The sequence below is a fragment of the Erithacus rubecula genome, assembly GCF_903797595.1.
Source record: "Erithacus rubecula genome assembly, chromosome: 19".
Taxonomy (NCBI): Eukaryota; Metazoa; Chordata; class Aves; order Passeriformes; family Muscicapidae; genus Erithacus; species Erithacus rubecula.
In genome coordinates, this window is record NC_136671.1 from 2,134,575 (window position 1) to 2,162,497 (window position 27,923).

Consider the following 27,923-nt stretch of genomic DNA (forward strand, 5'->3'; position numbering starts at 1 on the left):
ATGGTACCCTTCAGAGTTATTTACTTGATTTCTAGGCTTCTCATTAAAACCAACTAATTCTGAAATAGAAATTGAGTTTTCCATTAAGTTAATTAGGTGGGATTGACAGCTGGAAGTGTTTTGCTTGAAAGCAGACTAAAACATTGTGTCCAAATACACTGAAAGTGCTCTAGTAAATGAAATGAAGCTATGGAGTGAATGTTTTACACATACAGTATTATTTTTTGTAATCCTGACTAGAGAAAAAAGGTAGTAGCACACACATGTTTTAGCTCTAAAAATCCTAAATCCAAAGGCAACTGATATGATCAAAGAGAGAGGATTTGCTGATGTCCTTAATCTCACATGCACGCTTTATCCAGAACATGAAAATCACCTGAGAGTTCAGCATGGTGTTGTATAACTATGATACTCTTTTTCAAAAAAAGGATTGAATAAAAAGCTGATATTTGAGGGGCACAGAAAGCTTGATACAAGAAAACTGTATTTCTTGTTGCCTGGCTGGCTCTGGGTTTGGTTGCTTGGTGCCTTCCCATTTCTCCCCTTCCCTCTGTCTGTAGACAGAGCTGTATAGTTATATTTCAGTATGCACCTGTAGGTATTTTCTTTGTTTCTTATGTTTGAAAGTGGTTGTGTTGGCTTTTTCTTGTTTTTCTTTCGATATCCTGCTTCTTGCTTGTGGAGTGCTGTAAGCTTTTGGCAGCTGAGCTCATTTCTGCTCTCTTGCTGTGGCACAGGAAGTATCTGCGTGATGCAGATCGCCAGGTGCTGGCCCAGCAAGCCTTTGTGCTCACAGTGAAGGTGCTGGAGGACACCCTCAACGATCTCACACAGGTGAGCAGCAGTGCCTCTCACTTAGGAATTTGCTTTTGCAGTGTTCACTTCACTCCTTACATGTCCTGAGATTGAAGGGCTGCATTTATAACCACTTACTTCTTTTGTTTATATGCCACTACATGGACAATTTTCTTCCAGCATTGTTGCTTTTTGATTTTGAAATTCAGTAATAAACACAGGTTTTGAATATGGATTGCAGTAAGTTTGGTTTGACTGTCCCTTAAATTTCAAATAAGGGCAGATACATGTAGTGTACAAGAGCTCCATTTTCAGGTGGGGTCTATAGGAAATTTCCTTTTAAAATGAATAAGATTGCTCTTGCAAAACAAACCCAGACAGCTTCGTGTTACCTGCCTAGACACTTTTCACTTCTAGTCCTTGACAGCACCACAATCATTATTATGTATAATTATAATCTAGATTTAGTTTTTAAAATTCATATAGAAACTAATCAGTTTCCAGGTTAAGGGATCTGGATATTGGAGCTTTACTTGGTGGTAAATACATTTGAGGAAGAGCTTGTTCCTAAGGGTTTTCCAAGTTAACAGACTATAGGTTTAACAATTAAATGAAAACATTGTCAAAAACACTGGGTGAAACCATATGAAATAGTTTCTTCATAAATCTGGACCTAAGAGTTGTATCATTATCAGTTTTTGAAAGAAGAGATGATGTACTGAGGTTTTCTGCCTTTGTAACACCACCAAAGTAAAGGTACAAAAAGTAAAAGACTATAGCAGGGTTTGCCTACTTCTTGATCTATTAACATGAAGGTTATGTTAGAACAATGAAAGGAAAAAATTCTTAAACTTGAGCTTGGTCTGCAGCTGCCAAAAGAAACAGATTTGGTTTTGATTTCAATATGTTAGAAGAAAAACTTGTGCAATTAAAACCTTGGATTTCATTTAGTTGGATCCCTTAGCATGGATTGAAGTAGTGAGGGAAAATAAATATTGTGGCTTCAGTTCAGCCTGGGCTGTTGACACTTCTCCATGGTGTTTTCACTTATTAAAATACTTCTAATTGTAAGATCTGTGGCCTGGATTAATTAATATTGAGGAACAAAAAAGAATGAACACAGAAACAATGCATTTTCTTTAGCAGAAGCAGTAATCAAAGGTGCTCGTCAATATTTGTAATAGTCACAGCTGTGCTGAAATACTTCTGATTTCAGTGGTAACAGAGAAGAATGATTTCTTTTATTAAGGTTTCAGAAGATCAGGGTTCCAAGACTTCAAGCCTTGCTTCAGGAAGGATGACAACAGACGTCTCCAATAAAACTAGTGCTGAAGAGGGCAAAGATGTCCTTCCCAAAAAGCCAGTTTTATCAGATGGAGCAGTACACAGCACTGAAAATGGAGTGAAGGAGGTGACCCAGGGACAAATTCCTCATGCTATGGACATACTGGAACAGGAGGACAGGAATGACAAGGAGATTAAAGAGCTTGCTGGGCCTGGTTCAGCTGAGCCCATGGATCTGGATGGCTATTGCAATGACCCTGAGAAAATGGATTCTCCCTGCAAGCGCAGCGAGCCGGAGCGCCTGCAGCCCGGCCGGAGCTCCAGGGACAGAGCTCCAGAGAGCAGGACTCCAGAACTCTCCTTGGAAGAGCTCAGCATCAGCTCCAAACATCAGCAGCAGGCAGCTAAAGGAGCACTTCAAGCAGTACCTGCAGAAGAACCTGTGCAGAGGTCAAGCAGGAAGAGGAAATTACTCGAGGACGTGGAGTCTGGAAAAACACTTCTGCTCGATGCTTACCGGGTCTGGCAGCAAGGTCAGAAGGTTATGGCCTATGACCTGGGCAAAATTGAGAAGATCATGTCTGAAACATACATGCTGATTAAACAGGTATTGTATGATTAATTGTCACTTCTCTGTGTGGCCTCAGACATGGTGTTAGGATCTAACAGGATGTGCTAAATCAAGCAGTGTGAAATCAGCCCTGGGGAGATAAAGACCTCCCAAAGAGCCATTCTCTTGACAAGGCCATTGCTGGGGATAGGGAGCAGGACCCTCCATGTATTGAAACTGAATTTCTGAAATGAGATAAGAGCTCTAATACCAGTTAGGTGATGTTTGTTCAGCTAAATGTTAGTTTGAACTGAGAGAGATGAGTGTTTATCTTTGGATATGTGCTCCTGAATGATTTCAGGTCAGCGTTTTGCTGTAGAACTGCTGCTTCTCCCCCTTGCTCTCATGTTCTACATCCTCATTTCATCTCAATTTAATTAGATTTATAGATGAGCTAAGTAATTATGAGTTCATTAGTTGTGGTTCTTTGTTCAGGTGGATGAAGAAGCAGCACTCGAACAGGCAGTCAAGTTTTGCCAGGTGCATATGGGAGCATCAGCACAGAAACAGGTAAGCTCTGAAGCCTTTGAGTGCTGCTCACAAGCTTTTATGAGTCTCTACAGGTAAATCTGTTGCTGAGTGTCTGCAGCATCTAGAAATACCCACTTTCCTTGTGTTGGTGTCATCTAAGTTGGGTTGCATTAGCAGGAAGATCATCCCCTTTATTAGTCAGTGCTGCTGTTTATGTCAGGCTTGCAGGATAGTTTTCATGCCCAAAAGCTGTTGGGGAAACCCCAAATGATCTTCAAACTGAACTATTTATGGCATACTATAATTTTCCTAATGTCCACATCACAGCCCAGCATTTCATGGATGGCAATTACTTCTCTCTGCTCCCTCAGGGCTCCAACCTTTGCATTCTACTCCAGAGATACCACACAGCTTTTCTTTAACTGTTAAAAACAAACTGTTACTCACTTTGTTTTTAGCTTCTAGTTTCTGGGTTTACCCAGCAAACAGTTAGAAGAGCTTTAAAGGAATCATTATTTATTAGTCCTTAAGTGAAATCAAAGCAAAGAGGAAAACTGGATGAATGATGTATATGTTGGTATTCATTTTGAAGCCCTAATGTATTTACTAGATTTGTATTTTCCATAATTTTTGTTCAGTGCCTCTTTTAGCAGAGTAATAGGAGAGGATGTAAGAGGAAAGGTAGGTTTACTTCTTTATTAGGTTTTCATGGAAGTAACTTTCTCCAATTTGTGCCCCTCAGGAAGTCAGTAACATTGTTCCATTGAACTATAGAAATGAACAGAAATGTCAAGAGGTATTTAGTAGAAGTGTTGGCTTGCTTGTAGTCTGGTATTTCAGGTTTTAAATTTTTTTAAATAAATAAATGTTAGCTCAGCATGGTAAGTCTTTTTCAGTTTATTTTGGGGAAAAAATAGACGTAAGCACACTGTGATTTCTGACTTTAAAAAGAATTTGCTAGAAAGCTTCTTTAAAAAGTAATGTCACTGTTGCTTTTTTGGATGTGTTCACCTTTTTAAAAAACACTCACCAAATTCTCCTTTATCAACCCAATTCCTTGCTGGGCTTTCTTGAAGGTTCTGGGAATATCACTGCTATTCCAATTCTTCCAGCAGAGTCACCAGTTCTCAGGCGTGTGACAAAACAGGAGAGTGGTGGAAAACCACACAAACTAATCTTGAGAGCAGACACAATAGGTGAGCTAGTATTTAACAGCACTGGAAGCAATAAGATTTCCTGTTAAATCACTTGAAATAAAACATACCCCTTCACATGCTGCACTTGGAAGCTTTCCCTTCTAGGAAACAGTCCCAGCTAACGAGGTTATTACATCCTGCAGTCTCATTTTCCTCTGCTTCTAGCAGCATCTTGCAAGCTGTGTGAAGCTGCTCCTACAGCACTGTGAATTAGTGTGGAGACACAGGAATAGCCACTCTTGTAGACATCTGTCTGTTTTCAGCAGACTGAATGCTGTTTTATTTAAAATTGGCAAGTATTTGCCTTTTGTAAGCAAATGATGTCATGCACAGAGCTGCCACAGCCAGGGTAAATTCTTTGTTCCTGGATAGTTTGAGTGGGTTTGCAGGGCCTGTGGTTCTTCAGTCACTCAGCCCAAGTAATTGACAGGGAAAAAAAAAAAAAAAAGGCAAAAAAGGCACAAAATCCACCTTTGTGTGTCTTTCTCAGCTGCCTGTTGTATTTTAAAGTTGCAGGCATTACATGGTATCTTTATGAAAATTTTCACTTGCTACCAAAATTAGGCATTACTTAAATTCTGGCTTTTCAACTTTCTTCCAGACCAGTCAGAGTTTCTAACCTAAATATTTAACAGCTGTGTTGAGATCTGCTCCTGTGCCTCTGCAGGCACAAGCAGGAAACAATTGAGCACTCAGGGAGTGGAACTGGACCAAGTGGCTCCTTACACCTCTGGGAGCAGATCTAATCTTTCAATGGCTTGGCAATGCTGTGACCCTGTGACTTGCTTGCAGAAATCCTCTCTAGTTGCTCTGAGTGATGCACTGCTAACGTGTTTCAAGCCAGTGAGAGGCACATCACCTACAAAGTCAGCTCAAAACATGGGAAGTAGCTGGGGAAGGTTGGCTTCCAGCTTTGAAGAAGGCAGAAAAAGTCAGTGGTGCAAAACTTTGCCATGATAAGTTCCAGTGCTCCTAGAGAACTGGAGAAATTGGAGGGTTTTCCATTGGGAGATTCCCAATGTCATTGATATAAAATGGTGTTCTAAGTTGCTGGGACATTTCTTTCAATATTCCATATTAATACTTTTTTTTAGTGATATATTGATCAGCTTCAGCACATTTTGGTTCACAATTTAGAGTTGTAATGCAACATTTTAAAATGCTGATATTACTGCTGTTGTGGAGAAAGGTGTGGCCAAAAGTAATTCCTCCGCTTTTTATCATTTTTCCCTTTAAATCCTTAAGTGTGAATAAGACTTTTGATATACACCTATCAAATGTGGAAATCCAGTGGTGGTCACTAGCAGTCAAGTAACTGAAGTTACACTGGAGATTAACTGACTTCCTGATCAAGCAGCATTTTGAAGGTTTCTTGTTCTTTTCTTTGATTTTTCTGTCTGAGAATGTTATCTATAAGATTTGCAGAGATCCTGAAAGCAGTCATCTATTGCTCTGAGTTATATTTTTAGTCTTGCCAACTGTGATTTTCATATGAAATTAATGGTCCCTGGAAATGGAATATGAAGGAGGCCTTGTTGAGGGAGGATGAAAGATTGAGGCAGTTTGATTTTGAAGTAGCATTGAACTTAAATATGTGGTCCTGGGTACCAAGGAAGGGACATGTTGGCAGAAAGCAGTTGTAAGGATTCTAGATAATTAGAGAATTCCTAATAAGCTGCTCCACTGACTACCTAAAATTGCTCTTACTAAATTCTTCATTTTATGCTATTAAGGACATATTGACATGGGAAAGTTATTGCAGTACAAGGTAGGATGAAACTTTGCATTGCCCAGAATATTCTATGAATGCATGTGGAGATACTTCAGTTTAAGAACCCACCTGTCTTCTTTTTTCCTTCAATCAGGAAAGGTATTTCTATTACTGTGGACTTAATACTGAATTCCTTAATACTAAAATTGCACTTTTCACCAGTGTTGAAAATCATGACAGTTAAAACTCTGTGGTTGTGTGTTGAGATTTAATTTATCACTAATCCTGAACTGAATTTATATAAAACAAATACTCTTAAAACATTGTAAAAATCAACTTTGCACACAGGGCTGGATTTCACATCTCTAAAAATACAAGAGTGTTCAGGGGCAAAGTTCCAAAATGCCAGGGAGTCTCTGGTCCTGTGTTGTGACCCCTGAGATGATGGGACTCTGTGTAGAAAGCCCTGGTAACGGGTAGTGTTGTAGGAGCTGAAATTTCTATTGGCTCTTCAAGGTACACTATATCATCCAAATGTCATGAGAAGGGGCTATTTCAACATTGCTGAGTTATTTAAGACTCACTGCTGCCTTAGCCAAAAAATCCTTGCTCTGGGACCAGCTCCATCCCTGAAGTGTCAGGGAGAGAAAGGAAATTTTTCAACTGCTCTTTCCTGCTCCATCTGCCAAGCCTTGAGCTCTGCCTGCTTGGTTCTGACTGCCCAAATCATCCCTTTCACCTTTTGCTTCACTCACCCCTTCCACAGTAACACCCCCATGGCCACCTTCTCCCCTGGCTGATGCCAAACTCCTCATGCTTTCCCCATTTCCCTGTCTCAACCTACAGTCAAAACACATCAGCACATTTCTGTGTCAGGTCTAATTAAAACTGATGCTTCATGAAGCTACCACCAGAATCAAAACAATGAATTTTATTATAAACACAATCAGGTTATGCAAATGAGCCTTTCAGGCTCCTGGCAGGCTGCCAGGGTGATCCATGAGTTTATAAAGTTTTGCTGCTACTGTAATACAAAAGTGGTAGTTCCTAGGGAAGGTGCTGCTTGAGTGCTGTTCCTGCCCTTCTCCAGTTCCAAACCAGGTAACTGGGGACTTGTTTTCTCCTCCCACCAGTGGTTGCCTCTCCCCAGGCTGGTGATGAGTAGTCTGAAGACTTTTCTGGGATCATGGGTGGTTTATCTGTGAGGGCTGTGCTGAAAGCACACACACCAAGCTCAGGTTGACTCTGGATCCTGGCTCTGGTGCTGCAGTCCCTGTGCTGGACCTTACAGTGAATCTGATATTTCACTTGGAATAGGAGAACATTTTCTTCTGTGAGTGAAGCTAGAGGGCACTCCCATGGCTTTTTCCCCTTTTGCTGTGGAATGCAGTCAGCACTGCAGTGACATGGGCTCTCAGGCATTTTTCTTCAAGGAGGAAACTTGAGAGTGACTTGTTTGAACTGCCTTGGGTGTCTTCTCAAATTCTCACATTGAAAAAACCCACAAAGCAACAAACCACCAAGCTGTTCTCTTCAGGAAGCAGCTAAAGGCACTTTGCTGGCAATGGGAGGAGATTAGGAGAATATTAAATAATTAGAAAATAATCATCTTCTACCTCATGTGTTTTCTCCCCCTTTTTGTTCCACCCACATGCTGCTAATTTTCATCTTTTCTTCCTGCACATCAAGACGTCAGAGACTGCTTACAGAAAAAGTTGTTTTTCCTGAGTTGTCTGTATGCTTTATTAATGCAGCAAAGATGACAAGAAAGGAGGGGGAAGGAGGAGGTGGGGATGGGGGGGGACAAAAGGACGAGCTCTTTCATGGTCTCCTACCAAAGGGTGACCATTTTGTTCACTGTTGCATTTGCCAGTTGCCATGGCATCCCCCTCTCACTCTATCCTGGAGGTGTATTCTTGATATAATTAACAGCTCTCCTCCTTCTGTCTCCTGCAGAAAGCAATCATTAAGTGAACATGAAGGAAAGAAAAGTCACTTTTTATCTTTTACTTTGTATATTAATATTTTTCATCCTGCTACCTGGTCTCTCTTGGTCCAGTAATGATGTTTTTGTGTATGAAGTGTTGCTGCAGTCTGGCTGCCTATGTAGAGCAGGACATTAAGCCCCTGCATGCATTTGTGTTAATGGGGGATTTAGTTAAGCTAGAGTTCAATCATGTGTATATAAACCTTTGTTATTTTCTATATATAAAGTCGTCTTGGGAAATACAAGGTTCTTCAGAATCTTGATCATGATATTGCTGGTATTTCTGATGCAGCTAGAAGAAAATTTCCAAATGAGATTTCTTTCAAATGATGCTGTAGAGAGATTGAGTGGGGAAAAAAATAATAGGTAGCTATAATTTAATTAAAACACAATACTGAGCAGGAACTGAAGTGGTAATACTGTGGAATGTGGCCAGCATATTATTCAGGAGTTGGTGTGACAGCTTCCAGGCTTTGTGGGGATGTGCTGGTGTCCTTCTAAAGAGGAACACCTTAGTGTGAGTTGGTTTCTGACTTCAGTCCCAATGGAGTGCTAAACTCAGCCCTGGGAGTAATTGGGAAAAAAAAAAAAAAAAAAAAAAAGAAAAATCACAAGAAAATGTTATGTAACAGTTGCAGTTGCAGCATCTTTCATTAGGAAACTTTTCTTGGGAAAACTGTCACTTTCCCTTTCTTTGGAACATTTGGTTGGTAATTTTTCCCACAACCAGAGCACTGAGCCCTCCCAAAAGCAGGAGCAGGAAGGTTGCTGTAGGACTTCTTTGTTTTTCAGAATGTGTTTTGAAAAAACAGTAAGTATGATAAAACTAAACCCATGGTCACATTCTCTGGTTTATGACTTCACAGGCTACAAAGTAAAATTCTTCTCATGTTTTATCTCAATGCTGGATTTCTTTTATCTTAATGCTGGATTTCTTTTAGCTGCTGCTGAAATGCCTTGCTGGGAAACTGTAAGGAGCTATTTTTTCCAGTAACATCTGTGAAAAAATTCTGCACTTTTGCTGTTAATTTTATTGGTGGAAGGCTGTCCCAGAGCTGGATTTCCAGTGTTTTCCTTACTTGTTTTTACTCAGCTTTCAACGTGGGATGGGTTTGGCCATCACCTCTGAAGCTGAATGAACTCTTTGAGGAGAAGGCTGAAATAGTCAAGGTTCTAACAAATAAAGAGACTGATTTTGTAACCTAAGTCAGAAAGAGTTCACACTGACATCCATCCTAATTATTCATTTAAGCTTTATACATTCTGCAGAATGAAAAACAGTTTTTACTAAGTTTTCTAAAGAAGAGAAGTAAGATTGTGAACCCTTTATGGAACCAGTGGATCATCCATGACACCTTTTTTGGATATTAAAAATAACCCTTAAATGTTTATTCTGTCCACTTTGATGTAGTAGTCCATACAAAAGTAGTACTGCATGCCCTTCAGTACCTCATTTTTTTAACAAATCAAGACGAAGTCCAGTCTTGGCTAGAGGGACCTGTAGTTACAATGGGAGACAGGAAGAAGTCAGATAAGAGTTTTCATCTTAATTCAATTATATTTCCATGTCCTTTAAGTAACACTAAATGTAAGAAAATATTTGTTTCTTCTTGGTGGCTAAAGCCACTTTGTACCAGTGGTGGTAACAGGCACCCAGCATGGTGAGATGGATTGGAGAGGGGAAAAGGAGAAGTTCTGAGTCAGAGCTGAGTTTTGGCTTAGTACCACAGCAAAGTAAAAACTAAAAAATAATCTTCTGATGAGAAACCACATAAAACACTGGTAAAGGTTTGTCACTGCCTCTCAGTTTCCTACTGTCTGTCTGTGGAAAACAATCTTTATTGTGCCTTATTGTTGGTTTAGCAGTAGAGATAGGTAAACATAAAAGGCTTCTGGTACATCCAAGACTTGCAGTAGTGAGTTTTTCTGGGTTTTTTTCTCAGCTGGGTGTGCAAGGTCCTGTTTTTCCTGGAGAGCTGCAGGATGATGACGGGTGGCCCCAGAAGTCCTGAGCAGTGTAGTTAGTGACAGTCCCTGAGCTGGCTGCTGTGAGTAGCATCGCTTACTGATCAGAGGTGCTGGAATTCTTGCCCCTACACAAAACCCAAAATCTTATAAAGTACGTGTGCCTCACTGTGGTGCTTATTTTAGCTTTGGGCTTCCAGCTTTTGGATGATCTTCAGTTTCTGAGTGCAGTAAAAATACACAAAGCAGGTTTAAATCCCTTTTCTCGAGGCTCTGTGAGTTGCAGAATGCACAGTAGCCAACAATGGGTTTTTTAAATGCTTGGCTCTGATTTTAAAGAAAGCTTTCTCCTTTCCCTTCCACTCCCACCCCCTCTTTTGAGAAAACAAAGTCAGTGTGAGATTTTTTTAAAATTTTCCTCCCAAAGTCTCTGTTTCATTGGGTTGAAGAGAACCTGTCTGTTTACAGCAGCCTGAGACAACTCTTCACCAGGTCACATCTGGAAAGTTCCCTTTAAAGTATCAACACAATAATCTTTTGTTGCTTTCTTTTGTATAAGGCTGCACTTCTTGACTACACATTAGAATTCTTGGTCATGGTTTTCCTGAGTCAGAAACATCACATTAGTTTCAGCTTTATTCTTTTTTTGTAAATAAAATGCTTCAGTTCTCTGGAAAAAGAGCTGGGATAGTTCATCCTGATGAGGAGATGAAAAGTGAAGGATAAGGTTATGGAATTGTGGTCTTCAGCAGAAAGAAAGGAAGGACAGACAAGAGGCACCATTTAAAGCTGCAGCAAGAGAAATTTGGATGAAGTGATTGGAAACAAATGTTCACTGGGAAGGTGGTAAAACATTAGAAAGGGGCCTGGAGAGGCTGAATCTCCTTCCCTGGCAGTATTTGAGCTGGGCTGGCCCTGGGCCCCCAGAAACTGATGGAACTGGGAAGTCAGCTCTGCTTTGAGCAGGGAGTTGGACTAGAGACCTCCAGAGGTCCCTTCAGCAGCAATTATTTCATAAAAAATCATTCTCTAATAATTTTTCATCTGAATACCATCCAAATACAGCTGAGTTACTTTCCAAATGTCCTCTTTATGGCTCTGCAAATAGCTGTGCATTTTTTTAGAAATCCAGTTTGAGGTGCAGATCCATTTTTAACATAGATGTAGGTAAGTAGTACCTTCATGTGTTTCTCTGGAAAAAAAACCTGGATACAATACAAGCACAGAAATGTCAGGTTCTACATCATCCATTATGCAAGTTAATGAAGTGCATGGGTGTGAAGGGTTTTCCCTTTAAATCACAGCTGCAAACATTTCCTCAAGTGATCTCACTTCTGGCTTAAGGTTTTCTTCTGCAGTTTCATTCCCTTCAGGTTTGTGTGATCCCATTTGTGTAAGACCTTTAGTTTTGGAACTGATGCTTTAAGCATCAGAAACTTGCTGCTTTCAGAGGCAAAATTGACCTTTTTTTGATCCAGTGTGGTAATTGTTGTGAATATAACTACTGTATTTTAATTAATTTTTTTTTTTTTTGTGTACACATATTATCTGGCAGATTTTAATTGTATGCTTTTTAGAGATTAATTAATCAAGTTCAGGAACTTCAAAAATACATTCTGCCAATTATTTTTTTTTTAATGTACTTGTGTGCTCTCTACCTTTGAATTTTAAGTATGCATTTTCTCCACCTGAAAGTTCCTCTGCTCCCTCAGTGAAATTCTACTGACTTTTCTGGCTTTGTAATAAATCTTTGGTTATCTAGGACATTAGGGTCCAATTTGATTTTACATTTGACAGCTGAACTCTGTTTGTGTTTCAGACATTCATACTCTTATCACTATGGTTAAAATGAGGGGTTTTTTATCTTGGTACAGGTGTGAGACAAACAATTAAACATCTGAGAATTCTATCTAACTGCATCTTTTATGGTCCAATAAATCTCCATTAAATGAAGACTCTAAAGAGTGTAAAATAAATGCTTTCTGTGGCCTCACAAGCAAGAATACTTTATTTGATTACTGATAAAAGTTGCAGAGAAAATGCTAGTTTTATGGTACTTTCATTCCCTTCTTTGCTGAATTTATGTCCCACTTCTACCTTCTGTCTGTATAATAAATGACACTGCATTAAATTTTTAACACTGGCTTTGGAGAAGAGTGTTGGTGCCTCTCTTACTTGTGCACAGGCAGCAGATCTTCCTGAGTCTTTTTCAGCTGGACCTTGGTATACTCAGTTCTGCAATTGTCAGGAATTAATTATTTGGAGTTATGCTGATCTCTTATTTCACCAACTAATACATTTTTCTATTTTCTCCATTTCTTCTCACATCATTCACTAAGAATTATTTCTTGTGATAATTTGCAAAATCTCTTAAAGCACTGCAGATCTGTTTGTTCAGGTCAAGCACTTGTCAACATATTTTTAAATGAAAGAAATACGTTTCTGTTGACAGGAGATTGTAACTCATGCTTAATTACAGAGTTCAGGAAAGTATGTTATGTTGTGAGGGATGTGTTAAATTAAACTTTATAAATGTGAATAAGTGTTCGAGTGCTAGTTTGATAAACGGACCATAAAGAACAGAAAATGAATCCATAAAGGAGAAAAGATTTCTTTAGAATAGAGATTGAGTCCCTGTTATGTTATATTGGCTTTAGAGAGAGTGTTTTCAGTCTGTAGAACGTGCTCTTGCAGCTCTCACTGCAGCAGCACAGAGTTGGTGCCATCAGACATTTTCTGTTTGTGTGCAGGCGGCAGGAGAAGCACCCACAACCCCAAAGCACACCAAGGACACCCGAGAGAGCTTCTTCCCTGCAGCACCAGCCACCCTGCATCCCACCCCAGTGCATCCAGACACTGTGACTCCTGAAAACCTCCTGAGACTCAACGACCTGCACTCCAAATCCAAAGCAGCCTCTTCCTCTCCATCCTCCTCCTCGTCGTCGCAGGAGCCGCGGGGCGCAGAGGCTGCTCCCAGCACGGGGGATGCTGCTCGTGGTGAGTCTCAGCCTGCACAGCCTGTGGCCCCTCTCACTGTTCCCCATGGCAATGACTTAGTGCCTCAGTTCTGCTCCTGTCCCCTTTGCTGATTGCCACACAGATTTTTGTCTTGGTCCTGGAGTGAGTGCTTGTGCATAATCAATGCTTTAATTTGTAGGGTGACCACTCTGACTTTCACGTGAAATCATAAAATAGCAGCCTGAAAATAGTCATCTCTTTTGAAGAATTGAAGTCTGTAGCAGGATTAAAGTTAAAATTACTTTGTTTTTTTCAATGAGTTGAAGATCCAGTTCTTGAATGTTTTAAAGGATTTAAAGTATTTTTAAATTGTTATAATTAAATAAACTGCTGAGCAGCCTGCATCTGTCTTAGAAGTGCTTGATTGACATAATTAGCTGCACAGCTCTCACTGTCCAGCATGTGAGTGTGAAGATACATAACACTGATGACCAAGTTTCTACATGGTCTAGGAAGTTAGCTTATCATCACTATTACATTTCACATTTCAGAAAAGAAGCATCTGACAGGACCAGAATGTTGGAATGTGTTATTTATAACCCTGGTGTGGTTATGTGCCAGGTTAGAGCACAGGAAAGGATTGAAGAAACCAAACAAATGTTATTTATTCTACAGCTTGATTGTGTGATTTGTTTATGACTGTATTATGTAATTGGTCCTGTACAGTCTTCTAGATGAGGAAAGAATAAATGAGAACACTGTCACTTGTTTTACTGCTGTCATGGCAGGCTGGCTCTTTAGCAGCTGAGAAATCTCTGTGCTGGGTGATACTGATGCACTTTGGGCAATGAAATAAGATTAGACCCAATTTCAGACCTGCCTTGGATGCCCAAAGAGGTGGTTGGGAATATTTGTGGGACACTGTGCATGATAAGGTGGCAGAGCACCTGCCATAGCCTGTACTTTCTTGCAACTTTAGCAGAAACACTGTCTGAAAAAGCATCTGCTGCTGCCTGGGCTCACTCCATCTGTTCACAAGCCTGGGCCCAGCACTACTCACCAAATGCCTTAGACAAGTCATGGGAGCCCAGTTAAGTTATGAATGAACCACATACAGAACAGGTATTGTGGGAAATGATGCATGAAGACACATGGAAATAGTGTCCAGATTTGTGGGACAGGATGCTTTCTTAGCCTGGGATTGGGACTTTGTAAAGTTTTTGTCTTTATACTTCTGGTATGTCATTTCTTTCCTTATGTAATCAGCCTTGGTATTTGAGTGCTCATACTCTGAATTCATCAGCAGTGAAGAGCAAGTTAGGGAGAAATAGGTTTTCCCAATTTGCTAATCTCTGAGTACAGAACAAAATTGAAAATTAGCATCTAGTATCAGCAGTTGTATTATAGTTGTCTAGTTTTCCTTTTTTCACAATTCCAGGGAGAGATTGTCTTAGGAAGGGAAAAGAGAAAAGAGGAGTGATGAGGATGGAATGGCTTAGTCTGTGTGTAAATTACATTTGTTACTGTCCTTGGGAAGCAAAAGAATGGAGTTGCCTGGTGTCATAAGATATCTTGTCTGGCTTGTGCAGCAGGGAGTAATTTGAGTTTGTGCCTAGACAACAGGGGAGGAAAAAATGAATCCTGGGTGAAGTTGTTCTGTACTTACTAAGGAAACTGGTGTAGGAATGACAATGCTGATAAGAACTCACCTCTTCTGGTTTTCAAACAGAACTCAGGAGCATTTCTGATGTGCTTTCCTCCCTGCAATTCCCCAGGCCATGTTGCAGTGATTGGAACATTTATTTTAATCTTTTGACTTTCTGGGCTTTGTTAAGGTTGTAGAGTTAGATATTGTTCATTCTTCTTTGATGTTTTCTGTACATCATCTGGTTTGAGGGAGATGGAAGGGTTAGCTGCCAGAATTGCACTCCTGAATGTGAAGATCAAGAGGCTGTCTCTCCAGAGCTCAGTGCTGAATGCATGTGTTGTATCTGGCTCTCAGCCCTACCTGACAGGTCATTTCTCTAGCTGAGAGAGACACCAATTACTGCTGTGTCCCTTCTTCTTCTTTTCTTTTTAATTCTCCTTCCTATGCATCCACCTCCTCTACAAAGAATTATTTATAATTCTGTTGCAACCCTTTTTCATCTCCCTTCCATTAGTTCTGTTTGTGTAAAAACTCCTCCCATTTCTAGAGTAAACTGTTTTCAACTTTTTTGTTTCATCACCTCTACCTGCTCCTACTTATTCATGTGGAACTATTACACATCAGAGAGTATTAGCTCTCATTTTCTCTGATTTCACCCAGGAAAAGGATTTGTTTTTCCAAGCATTGTTGGTGCTATGCCACTCATTTCTGATGTAAATACTTTCCTGAGATTTAGTCTAGTGTATGACTGGCACAGAGTAGGTGGTGATGGAGTCCAGCAGCAGAGGGATGATGGTGGCAGTGTCAGCAAGACATCTTCCTGCATTTGGGTATAAATGCACTTGGGCCTCTCAGCCTTCCTAGCTCAGCCTAACATTTCTCTGGGGAAGCTAAAATAGGACAATTAAGGTAAAGTCCCTCCAGCCTGTCACACTGTTCCAGTATTACATGATTCTAAATTGCTGGAAAACCTTGACATTTTCTTCTTCACTGTCCTTATTGCAATAATGATCTTTATGAGGAATGAACTGGAAAACATTCACATTTGAGTTCTGATACCAAGAGAATGTTTTTTATACCTGGAATTACTTAAAGTTCTGTGTTTTGCTGAAAGCCAGCTATTTACCAAGTTGGAATATAAAATCCAAGTAGAAGACTCCCCACTATTAATTTTTTGTCTAAGCAGATCAATATGAAAGCAAAGTCATGATAAAGCTGTCCAAACTTAGAAATTGAAAGCTAGGGAAGAGAGTTCTTTGTGTTGTGCAGGGTAGTGGCACTCCATAAGCCATGGGAATGTCCTGCTGTGATTTCAGATGTTTGTGAAAGGGCCATAGGAGGGGAAGTAGAGGTGTAGATATAGTTCAACCTGTAGAACTCTGAGAATTTCAGAAGCACAAGAAATAAATACAAGTGAGGACAGTTGCATGGACCCAGACATCAGTGGGTATCCTGTTTCTGAGGGAAATAATGGAGATTGTTCTTTGCCATCATAAGTTGAATTTAACTTCATACTGATCTCAGTGGCACCTGAGTTTGCTTGTGGTGAATTTCCAAAGACAAACACAGATTTTATGAGTCTGTAGTTCAGTGTATTGACAACTTTCTTGTTGCACAAATATATCTGGCCCTGTTGGCCATGCCTTACTTTAACTATGCATTTCAATTCAAATTTTCAGGTACATTTAAAATTACTGTAAGTAATAACATTCAACCTTCTTAATTGCAGTCAGTGTCTTACCTTGTTTTTTCTGTTGAATTAAAAATTGTGCTGTAGAGCACAGAATTGTTCTCAACAGATAACTCAAAAAAGATGAAAAAGAATAAGTTATGCATGCCCAGGACATGTAGCCTTGTGTGAGTTACCTTCATATTGTAGTTGCTTCTCTCTTAAGTGCATTTGTTCTTCTACTCTGTTTTCTTGTGACATTTGTGTGCATCTCACTTCCACTACTTCCTCCTCAGTTTCCAATGTTGACTTGTTCTGGTTCAGTTCCCTAGGCTGGATTTCTCCTAGGTTTTAAAACCTCTTCTTTAAATGCTTTAAATGTTTTAAATACCCATTTGTGCTGTCCTGGGGTGGAAGCTCCTGCCCACCTGTTAGTGCCTGAGGAACCCTCAATGGGAATCAGCCAGGCTTCCTCCAGGGAGCTCTGCATGGGCTCCCTCTGATCTCTGGCTGCTTCAGCCTCCCTGGCACTGGTGTTCTCACTTCCCCTTGTCTGATCCATGCTTTTTGTGAAGCTCTTTATTTTTCACAATGGATGCACTCTGAAAACAACTTGACTGCTGAATGTCAGCAGGGGTTTCCTGTTTGTGAATGCCTTCTTAATTCCTTTTTGCAGTGCTCAGACAGTAGCAGTCAGTCATGGTTCTTCCCTTTGTAAAAGGATGCTGATTTGCCTCCTGTCCAAACAAACTCATTCCTGAAGAATTTTTCAGTACACTTAATGTCTGTTTCTGATACCTACACTTCAGATTGCTTACATTTTATTTGCTCAATCCAGTGTAGTGCAGAAAATGCTTTGACATTAAAACTATCATAAATGTTATGTACCTGTGTTGGATCAGTAAGAACAAACAGGGCAGGGGCAGCAGCTGCTCAGCAGAGGCAGATGAGGTGATGCTTTGTAGCCAGGGTTTGGTGCACTCAGGGCAGGTCTGTGCTCCAGGAGGCTCTCTAGCCCTGTGCACTCTTAGATCTCCCTGAAAATCCTAGAGAGTCATTGCCCTATGGATGCCTTGCACCACTGAAACACATTTTTGGAGGTTTTTGTAAAAACATGGTAGCAATGCTGTGTGGTACAATATGGTTCAGTTTCACTAGTTTTAAATTGCTGTCAGCAACATAACATTTACATATATTCCTGCACAAAGGCAGACTGAAGAGAGATGTAGTTATAAGTCCTCTGCACAGGCATTGTGTTGCTTATAAAGTACTTAGAAAATTGTGGGGTGTCATTACATTCACTTAAGAGGTTTTTCTGCCAGTTGCTCTTGATAATTTCCTTGTGCTTAGCTGGCTGTCAGGGCAAAGGAGGGTGAAATATTGATGGCAAAGGAAAGGTCTTACAGCTTTTGTTGGGTAACTCAGAGAAATTTCAGAAGCAGGAGACTACCATTGTCTGTTCCTGTCCACAGGTGCTGCTGTGATGCTCTCCAGATGTGTCCTTGCTGAGTCAGCTGTTAAACAAATATCAATTAGCAGTGTTTTGGTAATGCCATTTGAAAGTTCATGTAATTGAATATCAAAATGTCTTTTAGATCTAGGCCTATTGTAAGCTCTATTAAATTGAAGTTTTCTTTTTTAAAAAAGTAGAAAGTTAGGATTGAACTTCATGTTTTTTCTTTAGCTGCATGCATGCCAGGTTTCTGCACCTGTAGGACAGCTGGTGGTGGCAGAAATGGTTTTGGCCACAGGAGTTCCACTGTATCTGCTGTTAGACTGGCCCCTGCATGGCTGTTAGAGGGACCTGGGAGTCAGTATGGGCCAGGGACTATTTCCAGGAAGCACTTTGAAAGCAGCCACCCATTTTAAATTTCAGTCTCCTTAGTGTTCTGACAACTGACCTCAGCATTAGGAAGAGTTTTGGGGTATGTCTCATTTGATTGTACAGTACACTCTCCCTGCTCAGGACCTAGTGATAAATATAGCACTGTGCTGTGCTATTGCACTGCAAACTTCTGTTCACCAGGCTGCTTGAATTTCTCTTATTTCAGGGGGCAATAGAACTTGTGTTGTGCAGCTTTTCACCTCCAAAATTACTCTGATGCTGAATTTTTTACATATAACTTTGTCAGCTTTGAATGTAATTTCCTGCATTTGGCATTTCAAGTCAAATACTTATATCTACAGCTTGGCAGTGCTTTTTTAGAAATAAATTTCATGGCAGAATATTTGGAATTAATTTAGAGAAAGCAAGGCTACCAAGTGTACCTGCTGTGATGAGCTAGGTAGCCTCAGTGTCTGCTGTGCTGTGGTACCTGGTGGCTAAAGGCTCTGTTGTTTCTGTGTTTCTGCATCCTTTACTCAGTGCAGCTGAGCCAACCTGTGTTCCAGTGCAGTCTTTCTGATTTAGTAGCACAGCTCATAAGGAAACTCTGAGCTCCTTCAAATTCAGGCTTTCCATGGCCTTTGCAGCTGCTGTGTGGGGAAAAAAGCTGTATTAATTCCCAGCACACTGGAGAGCAAGGCAGATGGAATAGAGAAAATGAATTGTTTTCACATTAGTATTATTCCTTGGAAATGTGGTAAGATACTTCCTCCACTATGTCAGGGAGCAAAGGATCAGATCCGTTTCCATCGGGTGGGAAAAAAAATATTCTCTGCCTTGTACAGTAAATGGATTGTGTGAACACTTGTGAGTGCTGTGGTGCAGAGTAAACCAGTTGTTACTGGGACTGGGAACATAAGTGTTTCCTGGAGGCTGGAGTCACACAGAATTCAATCCTTACTCTTTGGAAGTGGTTGGAAGGCAAGGTAGCACAAATCAGCTCAATCTACTGCTGTATTCTCAGGATTTTTATCCTGGCACAGGAACTGCTGGGGAAGGTATTTTGCAGAGGGATGAAGGCAAGTGGTGCAAGTGCTAATTATTTAAGCACTTAAGATTGTTGTCTGTTCACTTATGCTTGTATTTTCTTATTGAAATGATGTTAATATTTTGTCCTGGAGTACAAAGCTCAGCTCCTTCTTCTTTGCTATAATGAAATGATGCTTTGTGCTTGCACTCCGTGTTGCCTATATTCTTTAACATATCTGTGCTGTAATACTTCAAACTGCTTCTGTTAGAAACTGGAAAAGGTTCTTTTCCAGGTGCTAGTCACATTTTCTGGGCTTGTCTTTCAGTTGTAATGTAAGAGGTTTAGTGCATGACTAAAGAATTTTTTGAAACTTCATACGAAATGTTTTATAACACCAATGCTAATGCCTCCTACCTGACAGCGTGATGAAATCAAATTATTAAGTGTTCAGTGCAAAGGCACCAGAGCAGCTGCTTGCTGGTTACAGTAGTACTGCTTTTAAACTTTCTCCACATCCTCAAATTGCCAAGTGATTATTTTTGCTGGTGTTATTTTTGATTTCCCCGTGCATCAGCAGAGCAAAGCGAGCGGCGGCAGCGCAGGGTTGTGTAATCTGTGTGTTTGCCATGTGTGGATAAATGGATGGGGTGCATGCTGTGTGTGAGGAGCTGGCAGAGGATATTAACTGGGATGAAGTCATGAACCCCGGCGCCCGCTATAGGCATCTGCAAACACTGGTTGCCCTGGCAACAAGTGGGAAGAGGTTGGAGAGGAAAGCTGGAGTAGGTTGTTGCATTGAATTGTTGTCAGCTTGTTTCTTCCTCACTAAAGCAGGGAGATGTTGAAAGGTATGCTGTCCCTCTTTCTGTGTCGGGTACTATTTGATGTGTGTTTAGGCAGCTGTTGGGAAAGGGAAGGCTAAAAAAAAATACTTGTAATTCGGCTGGATTGGAGGGAACTTTTCAGTATCAATAGTGACGTGCATTGCAAATCTGTGCTTGTCTCTGCCTGCTTGGTTTTTGTGTGTTGTGCTGTCAGAGTGCTAAATGGGTCTCCAGAGTACAGCACCTGCCCCAGCCTCAGCATGGGGACAAGTGTCTCTTGCATATTTTATCTTCAGAAACTGCTTTTATTTTAAACTGGGTTTGTAGAGCTAATGTTTGAAAACCTGCCAAGACAGTGCAAGTACTGGGTAATACCAAAAGATTTATTAACTGATATTGAATCTGAGCTTCTGAACACCTTCAGAATGTGCTGCACTTATGTTCTGGTGTTCTCCCACTTGTGCAGAATATTGTGGCTCACGAGTTAGTGGAGTCTTTACCTCCCTGGGGAAAGTTTTTATTAGGAGAACTAGGACATTATGTTCAGGGCTTTAACAGCATCTTCCTCAAAACAAATATTGAAATATTCTCTTCAGAAATCTGTTTTAGACAAATAATGAGGAGATCCAACTGTATATTTCTTCTTGATTGTCTTTCCTTGTTTTGACCTTTTTGTCTGTAATGAAAAAAGAACAAATAGCTGTGCAATATATTAAAGTATAAATTATGAAATGTACACCGAAACAACCAATTCTTGTTATTTTCAAGAAGTCTAAAAATATTTTTTTAATTAACTTTATTTTTAGCTTGGTCACTTTAGTGGCATTGCTTCTATTTAAATTTTAAAAAATTTAAATTGCACAGTCCTGAAAGAATGAAGTGTATGACCCAGTCAGGGAATAGAATTCTGTGACTCTATTGAACATCTCTGACAGCAAGGATTGATTAACAGAACAGTGGTTCTTGATTTCTATTGTACTGAAAGGCACATTCTAATAGAATATTAGCAAATATTGTTTCCAGAAGTGCAGTGATAGAAATATACAGTGTGCCAGACTCCTGCCCTTTCATTTCTATTCATTTCTACATTAAAAATTGCTGTCAGATATTTTATTCACATTTAAATCTAATTTTACTGCACTGTAAAACTGCATCTTCAAAACTTGAAAAAATATATTCTGGAAGATGGAGATGTATATGAGGATTCTGGTTGCTCTTGAGAGATACCAGTCTTGTAGCCTCTTCCTAGAATTAGGCTGCTCAAAAGAGCTTTTGTCAGTGGGCCATAATTTAGTTAAAAATAAAGTACAGCAAATCAGTTTAAGCAATGATATATCTTATAATTAAGCAAATACTATAATCAGCATAAGAAGTAGAGTTTTGTCATTAAATAATAATGCAAATCAGAGCTCTTATTCTGCATTGTGAACTAATAAGTCCCTAATGCAGTTAAGTAGTAGAGTAGATACAGAAGTGCTCTCAGTTAGCAGTTGAGGCTGTAGGATTTGCAGTTTATTTGTATATAGTTTTGTACCTGCTAAGTTAATTACTGGTTTGTATTCTGGGTTAATAAGTGGATAAGATAGATTCTGGTAGTACTTACCCTGGCTACTTAAGATGGTGATTCTGGAGTGCTGGAGTAGGTTGGGAATGAGTTGGCTTCTCTGTCTTGTGGAGTGATCTGAAATCATCATTGTTTTCATCTTGCTTTTCTGGAGATGTTGCAGTGTTTGCTCCTGTCTTTGATGGAGTGTCCTGTAGCCATTTCAGTGTGGGAGTGCTCTGGGTTCAGCCTGCAGCCTGTCAGCACTGGGATGGGATGGGATGGGATGGGATGGGATGGGATGTGGATGGGATGGGATGGGATGGGATGGGATGGGATGGGATGGGATGGGATGGGATGGGATGGGATGGGATGGGATGGGATGGGATGGGATGGGATGGGATGGGATGGGATGGGATGGGATGGGATGGGATGGGATGGGATGGGATGGGATGGGATGGGATGGGATGGGGCTGCTCCTGCTCCTTCCCAGCCTGGCCTTCAGTCCCTGAGTGCAGCTGGAAAGGGCAGGCAGGACCAGAATCCTGCAGCTCTCCTCTGCTGCTTCAGAAGGGGAGCAATGCTTTGGGATTTTCCTGCTCAGATTCCAAAGTTCAGCACTTCCTTCTGCGTCGTTTCTCAGCTGATTTGGTCTATTAATACATGTACAGATGCAATATTATCTTCCTACTTCCAGTGCTGTGTTTTGAAGTATCCAGAGAGAAATGTGCAAGGGAGTGCTGAGAGTGAGAACCACACTGATGTGCATTAGACTGTTCCATTTTGTGCTTGATAGTGAGTGGCACATCTCAGAGCAGGGCTGCCTGTGAGCTGGGCTGTTGGGGTGACCTTTCCTTTTTGGGAGCTGTTGGACATTCGCTACAAGAAATCTCCTTTATCCTGAGGCTTATATGAGCTTTCAGCTCCAACTCTAGGTGATGGGGTTTTTTTTCTTTACCTGTGAAAATTAGTGGATGAAAGAACAGCCTGCTTTCCTCCTGAGCTTTTTTTCATCCAAGTTATTCAAGAACCATAGAAATAATAACTCTGTAAAAAAGTTGCATCTTTCAAACTGCGTAGATCAGACTGTTAAGCTGTGATGTTTTCTGAAGCAGTTTCTGCAAGGGGAACTCTTGTTCAGGAGAATATTACCATGGTAAATTCCAAGATCTTCTCTATATTGGTGGAGATGGAGAAGTGTTTTCAACACTTGAGGGGGTGGGAGCAGTTTTCCAATGAGGAAAAGTTAAAATATGTATTCCTTTTTAAGACGTTGCATGGTCAAATCCCAAATTAATTTAGAGCATTGCCATACAAAGAATTTTAGAGCAAGTGAGACTGTGAATATCCAGGGCATGTGCTGGTCCATGGTAGCTGCCTGTGCACATCTTAGCCTGTGGAAATATGAGGTGATTCAAATTAGACTAGGCAGCCCTTTGTTTCTTAAAAAATATCTTCATTTTTAAGAGAGAATTTAATTGAAAAGCAGGTTCAGCTAGTATGTAATAACAAGACTGTACACACACATGGACCCTGAGTTATGAACATTCCAGCTTCTAGAGTAGCAGAAGGTGGGAATTTAGGCTAATATATTTGTAGAGGTACAGTGAAGGGTGGGCAATATCACTTGATTATTGGTTTCACCAGAGGTGGGTTTGGCCCTCTTACTCAAGGCTCACAGTGATGAGTGTCCTTAGCAGTGGGCTGTGCTCAGTGTAGCAGGTCCCTGTGGCTGGAGATCAGAGAGGGGCCCATTGATCACAGCTGCTCCTTCATTAGGGGAGATGGATTTTGTGTGGCAGCTCCTCCTTCCAGCCCTCACAGCTCCAAAGGAAATGCTCAGCTCTCTGGTTTTTTGCAGATGTGCAAAGATGACAAAATATCAGACTCAAATTTTTTTTTTCCTTCAATTTTTAAATGACATTTACCTTTTTTTAAGAGTTTGAATTGATGGCACCAATATGAAAAAGTTGCTTTTGCCATCTTAACTTGCCAGTATTTAATTTCACTCCGTCACGTTATGGTTTAGAAATAGAGCAAGGGTTCAAAGGATTTTTCTACCTGTTGGTTAGACAGCAAAAGGATTGAGGCTTAGGATGTCTCTTAATCTGTGAATTATATTTCATTACTAAAGAGGAAGAAGAGCTTGAAGTGCCTTTGGAGGGGCTTGGATTTCAGCAGCAGGAGCTGTGCCAGCAGATGAGAATGGCCACTGTCGCCCCAGAGCCTGGCTGCTGGCAGCTGGAGCCCAGCACCAATGCAGCACATGTGTGTGCCCCAGGTAGGAGCTTCCTGTGCTTCAGAGCATTCTGCCCTGGGGTGGTGAGCTGTGCAGCAGCCTCTAGGCACTGGTTGATCAGACAGCTGCCATGGGCATGCCTCAGTTTCTGTGCCTGCCTCCCAGTCAAGTATTGCAGGGTTTGGATGCATTCCTGGCCATGCCTGAGCTGCCTGGGCATCCCTTGGTGGTGATTGTGTTTGGTGCATGGCTGGCATGCTAAGTACCATGGTAGTAGAGCCAAATAAAAAACCTCCAGTAGCAGCTTTCATGCAATATAGTTCGTGCAGCCTTTAAAGCAGAATTTTTATTTTAATTGAAGTCTTATATGGGGCAGTATGATAACACTTTGGATTATACTACTGGGATATTTAGCAGAAGGATATGGTTTTTCACAAAACTGACTCAGTCTCAGTAAACATAAAAAGCAGCATTACAGCAGTTAATGTGTTCTATCCCTCCTCTGCCCTCTTCCCAAGAGGAGAAGTCGGTGTTTTAATTGAAAAAAATGTAAAACCTGGTATTTCAGGCAAGCATAATCTAGATATTCATGTTTGGGGTATCTTGTTTTTCCTTATTTGTGAGAGGCAGATTATCCTGTGTCTGATTACTGTCTGGAAGGATTGGCTGCCCATGGAGATGGGTCACTGACCTTGATGGAAAGCCATGCCTCATCTGTTGTGGCAGCTCTTACATTCCTGTGTGCTGTTGAGAACATGCATTTCAATTTTACATCCCTTAGTAGCTTGCTGTACTGCTGCTGTTTCTCAGGATAGCATTAGGAAACTGGCAATTTTATTTTGCTGTGTGTGAGTGGCCATGTCAATTCCCAATATCTGCCAGAGATGGATTTGACAATAGTGAATCTGAAAAAATGTATATGGACATCTGTCATTATTACCAGACTGAGAAGGGCTCTGGTGTTTCCATTTATACAGTTTCTCAAAAATAATTTTGACCCCATGTAAAGCAGCATTTATATTCTTACTATTAATAAGAAATCTCTTTTAACAAATATTCAGTTTTTAACATTAGAGCATTGTCATCTACTGATTGTTGTTGTTGTGTGTACATAATTTTGTGGTGTGATAGTGCCTAGGGAAAGGCTGGATCCTTCTTATGAGATGTACTCACTACACTCTGAGGAAGTTTGCACTGTAGAGAGCCCAAGCTGAGACACTTGGGGGATGTGGAAATGATGCTGACCAGTGTGGGAGCCAGTGGCAGGAGCACACCAAGGAGGGATTTATGGCAGGAGCTGAACAGAGCAATGGGGAGATTTTGACAAGTGTTACCATCTATTTTTCTCTAATTGTTGAGGAGTTGCTCTCTCAGTAATTAAAGAGACACTGCTGTGGTGGAGGAGATGAAGACTCCTGACTAAAGCTGGAGAGCTTTTTTTTTTTTTTTTGCATTACAGAATGGAGAGACAGAGAATGCAAAGGTGAGATGAATGCATCTGACACAAGTGGGAGATGCTGTTTGTAGTAAATGTACATGGCCAGTGCTACACTGCCACTTGTTGTGCCTGCTCAGGTGGAGTTCTGCCATGCAATAAGATATATTTTAGTTACTGCTAGTTTGCAGTTGTCACTACACAATCTCTTGTCTGGTTCTAAGCTATGGTTATTGTAAGCCCTGCAGAAAGGCCTTTTGAGCCAGCCTTACATTGAGCAATGAACTCTTCCCTCTTCCTTGACATCTGAAATCCTAGATAACTTCCTAACATATTTTTTCCTTGCTGTTTTCTGTTTAGCCTCCAGTTCCAAGCCTGAACTCAGCTCCAGTTCACAGACTTTGGGAAGTCAGCAGAACAAGACAGATGGCACCCGAGTAAAAACTCGCATTCTGCCCAACATGCCAAAGCTTTTCATACCTTCATCTGTCACCAAATTTCCACCTGAGATCACTGTCACTCCACCCACTCCCACCCTCCTTTCTCCAAAGGGCAGCATTTCAGAAGAGACCAAGCAAAAATTAAAGGTAATAAAAGGGAAACAGTAATTTTTTAGATTCTTGTTTTTATCTTAATCCTCCCCTCAATAAAATACTTGTATGAAAGAAGCAACAGTTCATGTCCCCAGTTCATAACCAGAGGTAGATCAGGAGTGGAAGGAGGTGTTAGGTGCTACCAGCAGGAGCCAGTTCTTAAAGGACTGGTGAAATACTGGCTGTGGGTGAAATGAGAGCTATTCTAGTCCTTATCCCTTTTCTGAGGGATTTGGGAAAAGTTACAAAAATGGCTGAGTGACCTAGTGGAGCCATTGCAGTTCTTAGATTAGTGGAAGCTACCAGAACATTAACTGTGGGGAAGCCTACTGGTAAATGTTATGTTGTTTTACATTAGGATGGCATCTTTTATCAACACAAGGCAGTTATTGAATGTTGAAGGAATAGCAACCAGTGGGCTTTTGTCCCTGTGATCATGGGTTTATCCTGACTATTTAGCAATATATTCTCTCTCTCTCTTTTTGGGATCAGTCTGCTATTTTGTCTGCTCAGTCTGCAGCGAATGTAAAGAAGGAGAGCCTTTGTCAGCCAGCTTTGGAAATCTTAGAGACCTCAAGCCAGGAGTCCTCACTGGAAAGTGATACTGATGAAGATGATGACTACATGGACATATGAATGAATTCTGGCCATCATCAACACCAACCACATAACCATTCTTCTTGTTGCCAGCATCTCTGGAAGTTGAGACATCTTCATTGGCATTACTCTCCATTTAGTTGGCATCATTGTGTTCTTCACTTTCATTACCTTTGTTATCACCACAACCACTTGTATTGCCTTCAGACTCTTCACCATTCTGCCCATCATGGTGCTTGACAGAAAGAATGATTGTTTACCAGGCAGTTGGTTGATCTGGATCACACTGTCAGCAGGAACTTCAGCAAGCACAAGGATGTTCTGAGCTGCAGTTCAGATCTCTGCTGTTCCTGTTCTCCAAGCCACAGCCCTGCGAGTTGCTCTGGTAGCTCTTCTCTATAGTGTTCTCTTCCTTTTAGTTGTCTTGTATTTTCCCCCTCTAGCTAAGTTTTTCTCCCAGTAATTCAGCAACCTGATGTCTGTCTAACCATGCCATGATTAATCCAACAGCTCCTTTTAAGGTGAATGGAGTAGGGAAAATGTGCTGAGCTGGTAGAGATTTTAATTGCATCTGTGGCAAGGAGTGTGAGCTGAGAGCCTGGCAGCTCCTTCACACTGCTGGGTGCTTGGTTGGAATTTGACTCTTTCAAACAGACAAAAGAACCAGCTTTTCCAGCAGACAGAGAGGGTGGTCTCCTGTTTGTGCTCATTTCACACCAATGTATGAGGTCCAGCAAAATTTATCTACCTGAATGTTGGCTTAAAGAACTGATCTTTCCAGAATTGTCTTACAGTCCTTTCTCTTCTAATGCCTTGGACAAGCATTTTGAATTGGGGGCTAGATGATATTTTTATGGTGGTATTGAAAAAAAAAACTTGAAAGATTTCAGTACCATTTCAGTAATGTCTGTTTTTTACAGAATGACACGAAAAGGTGTTTTTTATCTATCTGCAGAGGGACTGCTCACAGTTATTTATATGAGAAAATAATGGTAACAAAAATCCTTTTTTTTTTCTACTGAATGTTAACTTTGTAAAATAATGAATGCAAATCATGCAAAAAAAAAAAGTCACACACTATATATACACCCACGTGCACCCACACACACATATATATGTGTATGTACATATATATATGTCTGTATAGGAAAACAGAAATGCATACAGCTTGCAATGTCAGATTTCTTTGTGTTTGGGGGGGGTGATTTTCTGTAAAATGCAGAGCTTTGTATAAACTTTTGGGTTTCTTTTCTAATAAAGTTGAAATGCACTGTTGTCTCTGTTTGTTTGGGAGGGCACAAGGTGCTATGGTTCTAGAAAAAGCACTGTTCCTCTTTCCTTTTATTTTTGGGTAACAAAAAAGGGGGTGGGGGGACTTGATGGGAGCCCCTTTATTTTCTGAGCATTGCCAGAGCTCTTGGGGTGGGTTTGGTGTGTGAGACCCAGAACCCAGAGCTGCCAGAGTTGCCTGCAGCAGTTTCCATTTCTCACTGAGACATGAATTCTTTTTCACCCATCTTGGTGTTTTTGAAAGCTGATGAGC

At 40.7% G+C, this 27,923-nt stretch overlaps 1 protein-coding gene across 1 annotated transcript in view; it reads left to right on the plus strand.

The window, feature by feature from the left end:
• CABIN1 (calcineurin binding protein 1) overlaps positions 1-27,650 on the plus strand; it is a 106,609-nt gene extending 78,959 nt beyond the window's left edge. The window contains exons 32-38 of the mRNA XM_079322756.1: positions 738-834; positions 2,045-2,686; positions 3,125-3,199; positions 12,770-13,016; positions 23,651-23,797; positions 25,551-25,777; positions 26,276-27,650. Coding sequence (XP_079178882.1) covers positions 738-834; positions 2,045-2,686; positions 3,125-3,199; positions 12,770-13,016; positions 23,651-23,797; positions 25,551-25,777; positions 26,276-26,419 — 1,579 coding nt within the window. The 3' untranslated portion in view covers positions 26,420-27,650. The remainder of the gene's footprint in view (positions 1-737; positions 835-2,044; positions 2,687-3,124; positions 3,200-12,769; positions 13,017-23,650; positions 23,798-25,550; positions 25,778-26,275) is intronic.
• Positions 27,651-27,923: the final 273 nt, after the last annotated feature.